The 16664-nt window shown below is 35.7% G+C and overlaps 1 protein-coding gene across 5 annotated transcripts in view; it reads left to right on the top strand.

The window, feature by feature from the left end:
- TTLL7 (tubulin tyrosine ligase like 7) overlaps window positions 1–16664 on the top strand; it is a 73138-nt gene that overhangs the window by 44815 nt on the left and 11659 nt on the right. For 3 of the 5 annotated variants that reach the window (XR_003398940.1, XM_026854197.1, XM_026854196.1), the window contains exons 14-20: window positions 984–1119; window positions 1903–1989; window positions 6303–6498; window positions 7502–7782; window positions 9041–9097; window positions 10599–10733; window positions 13164–13244. Coding sequence is in view for 4 of the 5 variants with exons in the window: in XM_026854197.1 (XP_026709998.1) it covers window positions 984–1119; window positions 1903–1989; window positions 6303–6498; window positions 7502–7782; window positions 9041–9097; window positions 10599–10733; window positions 13164–13244 (973 nt within the window). In the remaining variant the exon portion in view is untranslated. The remainder of the gene's footprint in view (window positions 1–983; window positions 1120–1902; window positions 1990–6302; window positions 6499–7501; window positions 7783–9040; window positions 9098–10598; window positions 10734–13163; window positions 13245–16664) is intronic. The other 2 variants (XM_026854198.1, XM_026854199.1) reach the window with 1 other exon arrangement.

Genomic DNA, 16664 nt, shown 5'->3' with positions numbered 1-16664 from the left:
TGCAACAATACCTTTTCAAGAAGGAGAAAACTAAAATAGAAGGAAAAAGAACTTTGTAAAGAGTTCACAAAAGATCCACAAAAACATAAGTCACATAATGCCAGTCAGTATATAAATGGTATCTATGCTTTGCACAGTGCAGACAGAATTAATTTATGGATTACTCCTTACAGTACATTAGAAATTAGTCTTCCACCTTCATCATTTCTGGCTGTGTTTCAGGCATTCATGACAAACGGATTGGAGTGGTTTTCTTCAAAGCCCATTGTTGCTTGATGAGCATGAATAAATCACTAAGTCCTGCTTCTCGTGTTGTCATAATCCCCTTACCTGTGAATAATGGCATAGCTGCTCTAATGGAAAAATCAGAGTCACCCTGTACATCCATGTATCAGAATTTTTTTTTTCTTATAGTATCTGTTTCTTCTTGTTATTTGGAGGATTCCATTCATTTGGAGTATTTAGCAATCAAGTGCAGTACATAGTCAATCTTTAATTTACATCATGCCCATTAACTCAAAGCAGTTGCTTAGATTTTCACGGTTTTGTGTCCTTTTATTGCTAATACAAATTATTTTGTGGCTCTGAATTTTACATGCCATATTTGGTTAATATTTCTTGAATCATTCACACCTGCATGCATCATTCACACCCACTGAAATTTCAGATCACTGCAAAACTGAGTTTTGGTATATCTCTGGAATGACCTGCATTGTATTTCTTTTGACTGGCTAATTGCTGGTTTAAACATGAATGTATTCAGTGAGTTAGAATTAGATTTAGAGAGCAATGTTCAGAGTATATATCATATCATATCATATATATCATATATCATTTTATGATATGATATTATATAATTGTTATAGATGGGATGTGTGTGCATTATGGAAGAGACCATGAATTAGCTGCATTACTTTTGTTCCTAGTGTGATAAGTAGCTCAACTTCTATCTTAAACTCTTTTTTTTTTTTTTCCTATTTTAGGCGAATTTACCCTCCTGATGATAAGACATTACTTGAAAAGTATGAGAGTTTGTTAGCCACTGCTTTCCAGACATTTCTTGCTGGGAGAGCAGCTTCACTTCAGCGGGAAATGAATAACCCTTTAAAAAGAATGAAGGTACTGAAGCACCAGAAGTATTGTCTTTAGGAGTTACTGATCTTGGAATTCATGACCTTGTAGATTAGTTTTACGGTAATCATGTGTGATGGCTAATAGCATTTGATGTTTCCATCATTATGCAGCTTGTGGGCCATATCCTTGAATCTGGATGAACTGCAGTGGATGCAGGGTGGAGACAGGCTAGATGACTTTAAGCTACTTTACCATTTTTCTGATCCTCAGCTGTATCCCTGGCCAAACCAGAGGTTGGCAAAAACTGCTTTTCTGCTTTTGAGTTGGTAATTGCTGCCTCCTTTCTCCAGCCTATTCATCCACTTGTATGGACTAAAACGAGAGATATCATAAAACCAGCTCTGCCAGTTTAAGGCATAGAAAAACTCTGCCTGATTGCCTGCTTACATAGTCAGAGACAGTAGGAAAATGGCTATATTTAAAATAACCAACTAAAGTGATTTAATTTGAAATCTGAGAAAGCATTTCCCATCTTTGTAGTTGACATCATCCAGCACTTTTACAGAAATCTTGTTCAAGACGTTCTTCAGACTTTTATCTTCAATAAATGTTAAGACTTGATTTTACCTTTTAATTTCATGTGGATTTTAAGTGGAGATGCATGCATCAGAAGAAATACTTCTATATCCTCCCATGGAGGGATTCATGGTTTTATGTCAGGAATTATTAATCAAAATAATCTCAAATTTCTACCACTTGGTGCTTAAATTTTGGAAGGATAGGATATGTCCAGCTTTGAATTAATTGTAGTGAAATTCGTGTTTCTAGGAGGAGGACATTTTGGATCTTCTGGAGCAATGTGAAATAGATGATGAAAAACTAATGGGAAAATGCACCAGGCAGCGAGGACCTAAGGTATTTGAGTTTTAGGTACCAAATTTTTATTTCAGTCTGTAGAGAGGTAATCTCAGAATTTTAAGTGGGGAAATTAGCTAGCTGATCCTAGTGGAAGTTTTCTTCCTCCAACTGCCATGTATGAAGAGAAGCATAACTACCATTTGTCCAACTAAATTTTACCTGGATATAAGATCCTTCTTTTCCTCTGTAAGCTATTTTGAAGAATTGTGCATGGCAACAACTGTTGTACTAGAGATTACTTGATTTCAGTGTGTGAAATGATTTTTATATCCATAGCCTGTCTCAAAAGAATGCTTTCATCTTTAATCGATTAGTGCCACTAAGGAATTTTGAGATCATGGGATAAAAGGCACTGTGGAAGCTCAAAGGCTTAATTATGACTGTGATGTATCTGTAGCTTGCTTACTTGCTTAAAAGGGTTGTACAGTGTATCTTGAAGCCTGTTTTGTATCCATAAACTGCTTTTAAAGTGAATGTATATTATTTCTAGCTTAATGCTTTCTGGTTGTATGCATAGTTCATAAAAGCCTTTGCCTTAAATACACTGCATATCACTGTAAGCCAGTAAAGATAAATAGTTTGGGCTTGGCTAAAGTATGTTTCTTATATCCTGAAAACATTTTAGATCAAGTCTGCTTGGAAGAGCCTACATTTGTGTTTATGTTCCTGAGCTCTGATGGATTTGTTTATGGATACATGTACATTTTTTTACAGCATTTTATGTTTCTGATGACATGGTGTACAAATCTGAGCATTTCTTTATAAAATGAATACTGACAGCTGTACTGAGCTTGCAGGGGTATGTGCAAGAATCCAAAGAGCTACATCTTACTATAGGTGTGCATACTAGAAAGAAGATCTGCATACCCAATCTGGTATTACAATACATTTGCAGGAAGCCCATTACAAATATGGGGATTTTGTGAGCTAGTGCTTTAATGGTGGTGGATTCAATTAAAGAAGAAAAAAAAAAAAATCAAGTCCACCCTAGCAACACACTCTCAATCCACATGCTTCAGGGATTCTTTTCCTTGAAGTTTGTTTTCAGTTCTTTAACACAGGGTCACTTAATTCAAGTTTAACATTTCAGTCATGTTTTTCCTTTTTCCAGAAGCCCGTCTTTTCTCAGCAGCCCCTAGAGAACATCTATCTGGTTGACTGTATGCACACAGACTTGATCTATACTGTCTCTACACTAGTTACACAAAAGCCATTCCCAAGCTGGAGGCCATAAACATTTAATAGGGTACTGAGCCCAAATTGAGAAACCTCTCTTTATTAGTTTCAAGATGAAGTTTGATCCATTTATGAGTGAGACTATGACATGGTTTTCCTTTATAGCAGGCACATGGATTCCATAGTTTACATGCTGTTCTACCAACGAAGTGTTGTTTTCACTTACAGGAGAAAGGAAGAATTGCTTATGACCAAAATTCCCACTCTTTCTTGCCATAAAATTGATGACATCAAAAGGGAAGGCAATGAAGTTAGCTTATCCAAGGAGATTGTTTCTTTTCCTTGCAGTGTGCACACTTCATGCTGTACAGGATCTCTATTCCTGCATCTTTTTTAGGGTCCTGATATACTTCTCAATCATTTAAACCATGCCTACAGTGAAGCCATGTGACTGGAGACTTTCCTGGTTGCATAATATCCTATGCATTCCCTTTGAAATACAGATGCCCATTGCGGATGGTCCTTGTATCTTTTACCAAAAGAGCATCACCTCTTTCCTGTAAGGGGTAAGGTGCATATGGCTAATAATATGCATTTGATTGGCCCCCTCTCTGTAAAGGGTCTTGAGATACGTAGTATCTAAATATGTATCTGTATAGAAATCTGGTGAGTGAGGTGGGCAGTAGAATTTATTATTGCCTGTCAATCTATCAAGTGAGAGAATAATCCAGCTGTAAGACTCATCTTGTGGTCATGAAATCCCACAAATAATGACCATTAACATATCAAAAAACTAGCATAAGCAAGATCTAATGGACAAAACAAATGCGAGGGAACAGTACTTTTCATGTCATGTTACCCAACATGAAAGGTTCTTTCAGAAGGTCATAAAGTTCTGTCCTCCCTTAAACATCAGTGTCTGAACTGCTGACTTAAGCTACTGTTGGGAGGTCAGATGCTCTGCCTTGGGCACACTCTGTTTCTCAGAAAAAGGAGCAGTCATGACTCAGAAAATTATGTGCAGAACAGCTGGAATAGTTAGGAGAGAGTTTTTTTCCTCCTCATCCTACTCCATACTCAGAAACAAATGTAGACATATACATTAATAAGTACATATATATTTCTCTGAGGGCTGTGTGTGTGTATAAATTTTGCATGTAATAACTATTTTGTATTTGCTACGACTTTCAGCCTTATTTTTATCTGAATGTGATTAGGAGATCAGAGTAGAAAACAAGTCAAGAATTTCCCAGAATGAAGGCATTTTTGCCTGCAATTAAAACGTTACTGAATTATTCTTAAATTGAGAAATATATTCTGGAAATGTCTGGTTTATTTGTAGCCTCTAGAGGGCACCTTACACTTACACACTAAGGTTTACTCGTGTTTATTACATTGCACCTGTTTGCAGGAAAAAGAACTAAGGAAATAACAGATATTTTAGAGGACATGAGCAATTTCTTTTATTTTTATTCTTCTGATATAAAATCAGATGAGTTCAATCAAGGAAAAATCAGGTTAGCATAAGGGGAAAAAATCAAGGTGATGAGAATTGCCAAGCAATCAAACATATCTTACTTTTAACAGATCAGTTTAAACCCAGATCTAGCTATTGTTTGGCATTACTGCTTTTTTGCAATTTCATTGACTTTTGACTTTTTTATTCTTTGTTAATTGATGTGAAATCTTGGTCAGGATGTTCTTACTGTTTATTGTAGAATCTGTGAGGAACATGCATGTGGTAAATGGCAATGAGATCTACCTTAAAGCCCCTGTGAGTTTTGATTGAAAATGTTTATTATACCTTGTATAATATACATCAGGAATGTCTGATCAATATATCTGTGATACACAGCATGTCATGATTAGGACAGCTGTGTCTGAGAAAGCAATAAGTGTTGAGGCACCTTAAATTTGTCCTTTTAGCAGGTAGGTAGATATCAAAATAGTATTTGTGTTACTGAACAATTGCCAGGGCTCTCTTCAATGGAATGTTCTTCAACTCTTCCTTATCTGGTCTAACAGTTTGGGCTTGCATAAAGATGCTCTCACTTCTAAGTTAGCAGCAGAAATCTCTTTCCTTCCTTCCCTGGAATAGAAGTTCAGGTAGCGTATGTTTAATTATTAAGTGTATCTTGTAGGAACAGTGTGTTTGGGGCTTTTTTTCTATTGTCCTTCACAACAGATCTTGGTGCATTACATTACGCTAAGATAACAGGGTAATTTAAATTCATCCCGAGAGTTTTTTTATTTCACTCTGACTCAAAATATGTTCAGAAATTATGATATTAATATTTTTAAATCTGAGTTTTAATTGCAGTACGCTAGATGACTAGGAAGATGACACCATCACCATAGCTTCTTATAAGTGACAGTTACTGGAAAAAAAATGTGTAGGGGAAAAAAAAAATGACCATATGAACTTCCTTAGAGTAATAGATATAATGGAGGATAGTGCATTTTTCTTGACTGCATGATGGTAGATGGAAGAAGAAAAATTTTCATTTGTAGTTTCTGTTCTTGCATCAGTTTCTCTGTCTCATACTTTCTGATTTTTGTCTCCCAGTATCCTTGGTAATAGCACAAGATTAATTACCTAATGACACTGAATCCCACCTGCATATGGGACACCAAATACACCTAGCATAGCTTGCTATGTTCTTCCAGTTTCTGCTTTATTCAGGATGTGAATCAATCACTTTCAGAAGTATACCAGCCAGAGTTTCCTGATGTATCTCTCTACTTCATGTTGGTCACTATTAAACTATAGCTTCAGTTACTGCAAATATCAGTGAGGGATCGAAACTGATTGTAAATGTTATTCTGTATCACTTGATTTATGATCTCAAACGATAATTCAGTATGTCTGGTAGTGTAAGTCATAGCTGAAATAAAACAGTTCTTTTTTGCCTTTATTATGCTGCTCTTCATCTGAGAGAGATCAGGATTACTGTGTAGTGAATTTCATGAAACATTTAAGCGTTTATTCTAAAATTAAGGACAAACTTCCAATCTAATTTGAGAGGGTTTAAATAAGTACAAATGAACCTGCCTGAATCAGGAACCTAGTATGATACTAAAGTCTTCTTTTGGCATTATGAAGGAATTCAATGTCTTGGGTGTTTTTTCTTTAGCCCTTGTGTTCAATGCCAGAAAGTTCACAGCCCTTAAGAAAACTTAAGAACTACAATAGTGATAGTAGCTGTGATAGCAGTAGCAGTATGTCAGAATCGGGAGAAGAAACTGAAAAGGAAGATCACAATGAAAAAAAAGAGAAAAGAGTTTCATATGATCTTGAAGAAAATAAATACAAGTCTTTGGAACGATCAGGTAAGTTAAATGATCACTTTTCCAAGTAAGTTTGGCATTCAAAATGAATTATGTAAAATGCTTCAGTATTTTATAATGTATCAATATTTATAACTCAGGGCTAAACACTGGTTTGCTGGTTTCATCTTCTTTAAAATATTTTCTAAATCAATGAAAACACATTTTTAAAACAGTAAAAAATGAACATTGTTTTGTCAAGAATGCTAGAGAGAAAAATAAACCTACATTTGGAAAAGGTGTGAATGTTCCTCTTTGCTCTTAGATTTTTTTTTTTCTTGAGCAGATTGTTATTTTTTTCCCTGTAAAAGGTAGTCATATTATGCTTGAATTTGCGGAATATAGAAAAGATAATGTATTTGGAGACATAGAGAAGGTAATATATTCCAGATGAGATCCCTGCACAGATTTCTTTTTGTGATTGGTTTCTTGCTTGCTGCAGAGCATTGTTCTGTGGTGATTTTTTGTTTTAGCAGTGTCTTGTCTCAAAAATTTCATCATGTAATTGCACACATATAATGCTGCTTCTAAAACTTTAGTTTTCATAGCAACATCCTTTATTTAGCAGAAGGCTGAATTAAAAAACTGTATGGCTGTGCAGAAGCAGATGAGGGACACCAGATCTGCAAATATGGGATCCATTAACCAAATTTTCTCTCCTGCTTGCATATTCTTACAGTCAGGAAGTCACACGCAGTAGCTGCACACTTTTTGACCTATAGGGCATATGCACTCTGTCAAAAAGCTGATGCATGTTATAGAGGACTGGAGTCTACGTGATTAAAACTGACTACGAGGAAGAAATAAATATTCTTATAGAGTATGTAAAGTATGTATTATTAAGGTATCTGAGATGACTGACTGCTACATGTATTGTTGTTAGTCAACGTACATTACAGTATGATATATGTGCACAAATGTTGGTCATATATGCTGTTAGTTACAAAGACTGAAAAAATGGGTGAGAATAATAAATACTTACATTGTTCATTTAATTTGTCTGCAGGTAGAATGAACTGGAAACCTTCAATTAAAAACATAAAATCTCCATCGTATTCATCCCCCACATCATCCACAGGTCCAATAAGGCGTTCTGTAAGCTGCCCTCGTTCAATATCAGTATTGACAATGCAGTCACAGGCAGCTGAACAACGTCCCTTTTCAGCCAAAGCATCTCTGCAAATCCAGCGTACGTCCTCGGTGAATAGATCTCATTCTTTAAATCGTAGCCCATCTTCAGCCAGAGTCTCTCAGACACCCAGCATGGGAACTATGAACTCTTCAGGGGTGAGTTAACATGGCAGTTTCATCCAAAATGTGTTGCATTTCTCTAAAACTCAATAAATACATTATTAATTTTTAAAGTGTCAGAAAACTTGAGGTAAAAAACTTGTGATGTTTCAGTGTTTCTGGTGCAGCAGTACAGATGTCACATTTTGTAAGAATGTAGATAGAATGTAGAATCTTAGAGTTTTTGTGACTGGGAAACATTCTCTCCTAAACAGTTTTTTGAGGATAGAAAGAGTTTTTACCTCTCTTTAAAAGTTTCTGTGATTTGGAGACTGCTGAAATAAGGATGTACCTACCTTCAAAATCTTTACAGTAACAAATACATTAATCTTTCAAACCCAGTATATGCTCCAAGGGTAAATACATTGTACCAGAATAAAACATTAGTAAGACTTTGCATGGGTGTCCGTTGTAGAAGAAGGTGTAATTAATTTTCAACCTACTGTACCTATTTCGCATACACTATACCACTGCAGTAGAGCTCTGCTTCCAAAGTGAACAATTTAAAATTTATAGATAGGTCTTGTCTTTAGGATCTGCCACTGCAATGTGTCTGAGACACCATCTTTTTTTTTTTTTTTAAATTGAAGATAAAACTTCTTTCATTTTGAAGCCTGTCCCTGAGACAGACAAGCATTTATACTCAGGCAGTCTAGCTAAATAAATAATAGAATAAATAGATCACATGAAACACTTTTAGCTGTTTAGAATTTGTGTGATTAGTTGTAATTACAATTTACAATGTACTTCTGAACAATACATTTTTTTCTTTTGTGATTGAACTGTCATCCTCTCTGGTTATCTCCTTTACAGTCCAGGCATTTCTTCTTTTGTGTTTGCATGATGGACTGCATATCCACTTATCCCTAGGTAGCATTTGCTGGGATCAATCCCCAGCTTCATTCAGTATTGTACTATGTGCTGGTGCCAGTCTGTTTCCATTCATAATTTGGTGCCTGACCTATATATTTCATCACCTAAATAATTCATCTGGAGATAAGGAAAAACAAATTGGCACTTTTAACCCATATTTGCACCTTTCTCTATTGTGGTGAGCTTTGTCAGAAATCCTTTCATAATGCTAATTAACTTGCTTTGTAGTATTTACTATCTCTAATCATCATTTTTATCTGGTAGAACACTCATTGTCTGTTTTGCCTGTGAGGTTTTGTCTAAATGATGGAAAAGGATCCTTTAAAAGTTGTGTGCTGATATCTTGTGAAATACTCCTTAACATGGTTTTCCATCTCTAAAGTCAGCTAATAGAATTGGAAAGACATTAAGATTGTGTCTTCACTGCAACGTGTTCAAGGTATTTTTTATCACATTAGCTATCTCAAGTTTAAAAAGTACCCTTTTATCATCAAGATGTACTCTGAGAGTTTAATGAGACAGGGCTAATGTAGATTTTTCTATTCACATTAACTTTATATCAAATACAAATTACTGAAAGATTAAAAACAGTCTCTTACCATCTGACATTAAAAATGGGCTACTCACTTAAATTAACATTAGTAAGTAACCGTACTCTCTTTTTCATTGAGAAAGCTCCACCACAGAAATGATCTTGATATGCAGAACAATTATGTTGGGTGACAGAGCTTAGGTCACACTTCTTAAAATAATGTGAATAAAATTACAGAATGGATAAGAACTACTCATAATTTAGCACTGTATTGTGAATGGAAGTCTGTTCATAATTATTTTTGCAACTAAGAATAATATACTATATATTACTGCTAGAATAAAATTAAAATTGATAAACTGTAACTTACTAAGGAGAAATAATTTGTGCATGATGAAGTATTAGTTTATCCTTTGGGCAAGAAAAGAGTAGTATATTGCCATTTTTGGAGGCTGCTGAGATCCAAATGTTCTAAAGGTATGGAAGCTAAGTTTATAATTCACAGTTGTGAATTACAGACATATTATTACAGCAGTTAGAAACAAAAATGGATTTGGAAATGTTTGCTATTTTATTATTTCAGCCACATTATTATGTATCATATAGCAAAATATTTTGTTATGCTTGGAAGTATTTATCACTTACTTAAGCAAAAATAGCCTTGAGTAAGTATTGTAGTTCTTACAAAATACAAAGATGTAGAAATGTCTAAAAATTCTGAATTTCACTCTTGAAATAACATGAAATTAAGCCTACTTAGTCTTGCAAATGCAAAAGTAAAGAACGAGGATCTGAAATACGTCTAACTAGTGTCTAAGATTTAAAGAAAATCCCCAAACCCTCCAGGGATAGTCTTACACAGACACTGTAGGAATTCGAGCTGGTGTTGCTATAAAAAGCACTGATACTTTATACAAAATCCTGGACAGTCAAAGACACTGTCAAAGCCACCACTGACCAGAGTAGGAGCATGCTTCCTGAAGTCTTGTCACAATGACATCTATTTGGCAGTTTCTGTTAAATTGTTGCAGTGAAGAGATGAAAGAGTTTTTATGACTAATATTTTTTTCATTGTGTTGAATTTAAATTCAAAGTATGTTATTTAGATTTCAAATTTATATTTTAAATGGTGGGCATATTAGTTATTGACTATATACTTGTTTATTCTGTTAAACAAACTTACATTTCAACAGTTTTCTTGAATTGCTTGACAACCATAAGTAATGGTGATGCATTAGTACAAGATACATGAGTGTATATTAGCTATGTATTAGATAATATATCTATACCCTTTAATAATACATTTTATTTCACCATATTTAGAATTTATTTTTGTCAAGGAAACATCTTTGTAATGTGATCTAATGTCACACCTGAAATTTTTCCTCTGCTTCTTATTGGTTTTTAGAGTGAGTCTTTGCTGCAGCAGAAAACGAAGGAGCAAGAAGTTGCTTTGACAAAAGAGACTCTTCTGATTATCAATGACATGAGAATGAAGTTCCCAGGAAAAACAGATGAAGAATCAGAATTAATTATAGAAGATGTAAGTAAATAAGAAAGAAGAGTAATAGACTACTAAAACGAAGGAAAGTATACAATTTAGGATTCATGAGCTCCTGTGGCCTTAAAACTTCCAAAACTCAGGATAATTCAAAAGATTTCAAAAGCTTAGTGCAGCACTGAAAATGTTTCTATGTCTTAATAAAATATATGAGAAACAATCAGGAAGGTTAGGAAAATTCAGTTTTTCATTGTGGAGAAAGTTCAAATTTTTAAAGTAAGCTAAGAAGAATGTTACAATTCATATTTCATCTGATATTGTTAGTGCAGATCCTGACGTATTTGACTTGCTCTTGAACAGGCATACTAGAGAATTCAGAATGATATGATATGCTGCAAGGCAAACTGGAACTTTTCTAGTCATAAAGAACACGTCACACCCTTTTTGGCTCTTTTAGTCTGCCAGTTTACCCTTTCTTACATCCAATGTTGTCCTGAGCCTCATAATTTGGTATCGGAGACATTTGAAACAATGCCCAATCTAAAGGACAATTAAAAAGCAACACCTAATATTAAGGTATATAAGCCAAAAATACATTGTATCTCAATCCCTTTTAAATATCTAGTGGAAAGAAGCTAACATCAGCTTGGAAAGGAAAAAAAAAAAAAAAAAAAAAAAAAAAAGAGAAATTATTTTCTTGGTCTAGTAGAAATATGGAGGGATCTAGTAATTTAACACCTATATTCTGATGTAGTAAGCACAGTCCACAGTGTGTTAAAATTCATCTAGTTCATTATCTGGTTGGAAATGTCCTTTGCTCTGTGAGCTTCCAAAATGATATGTCTCTAGTAATATCACAGAATCAGAGAATCATCTAGGTTGGAAAAGACCTTGAAGGTCATCTGGTCCAATCATTAACCTAACACTGACAGTTCCCAACTACACCAGATCCCTCAGTGCTATGTCGACCTGACTCTTAAACACCTCCAGGGATGGGGACTCCACCACTGCCCTGGGTAGCCCATTCCAACACCCAACAACCCCTCCTGGAAAGAAATACTTCCTGACATCTAGTCTAAACCTCCCCTGGTGCAACTTGAGGCCATTCCCTCTTGTTCTGTCACTTACTATTTGGTTAAAGAGGCTCATCCCCAGCTCTCTGCACCCTCCTTTCAGGGAGCTGTAGAGGGCGATGAGGTGTCCCCTCAGCCTCCTCTTCTCCAGACTAAACCCCCCCAGTTCCCTCAGCCGCTCCTCGTACGACCTGTGCTCCAGACCCTGCACCAGCTCCGTTGCCCTTCTCTGGACACGCTCGAGTCATTCAGTGTCCTTTTTGGAGTGAGGGGCCCAAAACTGAACACAGGAATCGAGGGGCGGCCTCACCAGTGCCGAGTACAGGGGTCAGATCCCTTCCCTGTCCCTGCTGGCCATGCTATCGCTGACACAAGCCAGGATGCCATTGGCCTTCTTGGCCCCCTGGGCACACTGCTGGCTCCTGTTCAGCCGGCTGTCAATCAGCACCCCCAGGTCCCTCTCTGACTGGCAGCTCTCCAGCCACTCCTCCCCAAGCCTGTGCAACTACATCACAGTGGAAAGGAATTCTCCTGTAATGATGGTTGATTTGGATGATTCTGGAGGATAGCATTCATAACTAATTCGAGTTTCTTATTTTAGAAGCAGAAATAAAATGCTTCATTACATTTTCTCTTGCAGACATGTGACTGTGTGTGTACATTTTTGTACGTATGGGAGCATGTGTGTGTATGGACTCCATCTAGTGGTGCTTTCTCATACAATGTTAGCATGGTTATAAATGCACTTCTTTATTGAAGATTTCCTTTATAAATTTGTCTGTTTTTTAACCAGTTTCTGATGGGAAACAATATTTTGTTACGGAAGGAAACAAGTAATAGTATATTAGTTGTCAGGCAGAACTTGTTGTAGGTCTGGAATGGAATAGAAAGGTAAAGTAACAAAATGAAAATAAAAACGTATGTTCACAGCTTGAGTTATTTTGGTAGCATTTAGGCATCATAAAAGGAGACTATTGCAGTCCATATATGATCATTTATAGAAAGGATGGTTTCAAGGTATGTCTGATGTCCTTTATGCAGCAAAACCCCTTCGCTATTTAAATATATTAACAGCTATGCATTATTGAACTTATAGCTGTGTTCATGGAATCTGAGCTGAGTCAATCAAGACAAATTTCTATTTGCTCTGTAGCATACAACTGTCATTATCAGGTGGAAAAGAGGGTAGGATTAAACTGAAACACTGCATATGTGTTTGCAGGTGTTCCCCCACATAAATTTGCAAGTATATTTCTATTTCTTTTAGAGAAAAGTTCTTTTCACAGGGGTCTTTTAGATGCTCACACTATTTAGCATTAGAAATGCTCATTAATGAAATGCCAGATTTTGGTTATTTTTATGTGTATTTCTTTTATCTTGTGTTTTGCAATGACTACAGATTATGGATAATTGGAAGTATCATAAAACAAAAGTGGCATCCTATTGGTTGGTAAAACTGGATTCTGTAAAGCAACGAAAAGTAAGTGACATATTTTTCATTTTCTGTACACCCTGTGAAGTAGATGCGTAGCAGTGTTTCTACTGGTGTTTAGCAGTAGCTGAGAGTGACTTGAGATGCTAAAATACTGGTTATTAATACTAATATATATATTAATTCCATTGAAGGAAATCATGTTGCTCCATATTTAGATAAGCATAATTATCCTGGAATGTAATTTCAAAATGAATTTCTTAAAAACTTAGTCTGCTGAAAGAAAAGCAAACAAATAAATGATTAGTGGTTACATACCTGATTTTTAGCAAACATTCTTAGAATTGTATTGATTCAGCAGATATGATTGATAAGAGATAAACCAATCAGCAGTTTCAGACCAGGCACATTGAAACCTCATTAGAGTTAGTGGTATTGCACTTGGTTATTTGAGCCTTTGACCCACAGTATTACAATAGATCATGTTGAATAAAAAATAGACCTGCCAAGCAAAGATTATTGACATTGTTATAATGTTCACCCAACAGGTTTAGTCTTGCAAAGGACTAACTATATGTGTTTATTATTTTGTCTTCGCTCATCTGCTTTCTAGGAGCTACTGTTTTACACAGAATCTAGAGAGTTTTTAATCTGTTTAAAACCTGACATGCAGTAGTATGTGAGTCATATCTCTATGTCATGTATCAGTCAAAACCATCTTTGCAGTGTAATATTTATTTTCCTTATTGTAGCAGAAATTATATCTGTTAGTAATACTTTGATGCCCTTAAAGCAGTATTTTGGGTCTTTCTCTGCCTCAGTCACTGACATATTATGTGGATTAGATATCAGGTCCAGATATTTAATCTCTGTGTGTCTCAGTTTCACAATCTATTTTTATGGACCATAAAAGAAACTAACTAAATTAAAATGCTGCATATATGATAAATACTATAATTGGAAGAGGTTGTTAAATTGTTATAGAAGAATGGAAGAAAGATTTCAGATCCTCGTTTCAAATTACTTTTTATAAAATCAGAAGTATGATCCTCAGTCTTTCAAATTTTATTTTGTTGGAATTGCATTAAATGCTTGTATTTTCATAGTGGACAGAGAACGCATGTCCATTTAATGTGATGTCATATGATAGAAATATATTTATTCAAGTTAAGTGCAGATATTAAATGGAGTATGAGTCCACACAGCTTTCTAAAACTAAATTAGGCATGACAAACTGAAGAAGAACTTAGAAATGTAAGAGGCTATAATTTAATCAAAATTCTTCTCAAACCATGTGAAATGGCAGCACAGATCTATTATTTAGCAAAATTATTTCTTGTGCCATTGACAGGAGTCGGTAGAGCAACCAACTTAATTGGCTGAAATGGTGTCTTTTTTTTTTTGACCTCTACAGCTGTTCTGCTGTGTTGTCCTTTGCTTAAAATGATCTCTTATTTCTTTTTAATTACTGCTGTAATCCCAATATACATGCACATAAGTCTTTTCCATTGTGTGCATGTGGCAGTTGTAGCCTTTTGCCTACAACCCGATAGAGTCTTAGTGGGGGCTTGTAGAAAACAGTGATAGAAGAGACAGACACATACATACATGCATAGATAACAGGGCCCAAAAGTCACGCTGCTGCTGCTGCAAAGGAGGTCTCATTTTCTCAGCAGAAAACTTTGGGACAGTTGGAACTGGTGGGGGATGTGTTGCTAGAATTGATTTCTTTAATCTATGACGCCACAAGTGTGGAAAGAAGTGTCACCAGATTGAGCCCATTGTTGCAACTGAGATACAAGGATTTCACACAAGACTGGTTAACGTGTCTCTTTCAACCCTTCCCCATAGGTCATTCCTCAGAACTATGGGAAGGAGTTGCCACAGGGAGAGTAAGAAATCTGCTCTTTGAGGAACTGAGACTGTTTACTACACATTCTTCAACTACCCTTCCTAAGATCCTTTTGGCCATCTGGCTTAATTTACCTGGGGTTTTCTACTACTTTTTTTTTTAGTCCAGTCAGAATTTTCTCCTTTAAGCAGTCAGAAGACTTACAATAAAGGATGGTTCTGTCCTTTATTTGACTGATAATCATGTAAAACCAAGGGTACACGTACAAAGTCAGGATGATGCAGGTTGATAGGCTAGGTAGTTATTAGCAAAAACTGCGCAATCAGAAATGTGGATTTCTTTGCTCTTCATGTGAGGACATCTTTTAGAACTTAGGAGACTTACAACTCCTGAAGCACTAGTAGGCCCTTCATCTTTGCTTGCACTGGAAATGATTTACCTTTTTTTTTTAAACTGCTTTTAACCTCAATCCCTTCAAGCAATCAGATAGTTATTCTTAGAAGGGTAGTTTATAAAAACGGATTAACTTTGACAATGACATTGCAGCTGAGGACTGCCAAATGTGTAAGCTTTTGCTGATTTGAAGGAAGTATGTTTTATATTCCAATGAGGTGGGTAAAGGAGAAACGAGCTCAAGGTGGAGAATATTTATGCTAAGTAAGGAATCTGTCTCAAAGGTACCTTCTTCAACTTTGTGAAATGCAAAACAGAAACTCAGTCCCCTTCACTATACTTCCTGGGAAATTCTAACACAAAAAGAAAATATCTGGGCAATGTACTAGATTTCACAGTGTTTATACCTGACAGCTATATTTGCTTAACAGTTATCCAGCATGATGTCGAAAAATTAGATTTCTGCTCATATTCTTAGTGTGTAATATTCTGGCATTAAAGCAGAGGTACAGGAGTCATTTAGAAGCAAGTTGAGAGTAAACCGATGAAATCAATATGTGCTAGAATGAAATTTAGTCTCCCAAGACTTTAAGGAAAAAGAGACTTTGGTATGGGAGGAGTTGTGACTGCTTCATGTTACATCACTTTACATAATTCCTTTAAAAGTATTTTGATGGTTACCAGAGGGTTTTGAATATGCTCTTTCATAACATCTTGTTCTGTTACACCTAGATAATTGGTTATGTTAAGGTAAATGATGTATATTGAAGTAAACAGAAAGATGGAGGCAAACTAGGGAAATTAACTTCGAAAAATGTGGATGTAGGTTTCATGGAGTTCCAGCTCTTCTGCAATGCCTTGTCTCTTCCTAAATGGATGATTAAGGCCATGGTTGCAAATTAAGAACAAATAACTGGGACGTTTTCCCCTCTGGCGTATTGACAATATAAACAGAGTAAAACCAGCAAGAAAATGTTGTGGGTTTGTTGTTTTTTTTTTCCCCCAGGGTACCTGGCACTTGCAGCTGGCTTTAAGATGTAAGGTTCAGTCTTAGTTTTCTTCAACTCCAGGTGCTAAAGTAAAAGAAAAAGCTCTACATTGGCATCATAGTTCTTAGCTCATGTCTTTTGGACTAGGGAGAGAATATCCATTGGGTGCAAACTGTTCTGTTTTACACAGGAAGAAAATTACTATTAGCCAGCGTAACATTGCAAAGAGAGGTA

Source organism: Athene cunicularia (assembly GCF_003259725.1).
Source record: "Athene cunicularia isolate RWA chromosome 8 unlocalized genomic scaffold, athCun1 chr8_part1, whole genome shotgun sequence".
Taxonomy (NCBI): domain Eukaryota; kingdom Metazoa; phylum Chordata; class Aves; order Strigiformes; family Strigidae; genus Athene; species Athene cunicularia.
This window is presented reverse-complemented; position numbering and strand designations above follow the sequence as displayed.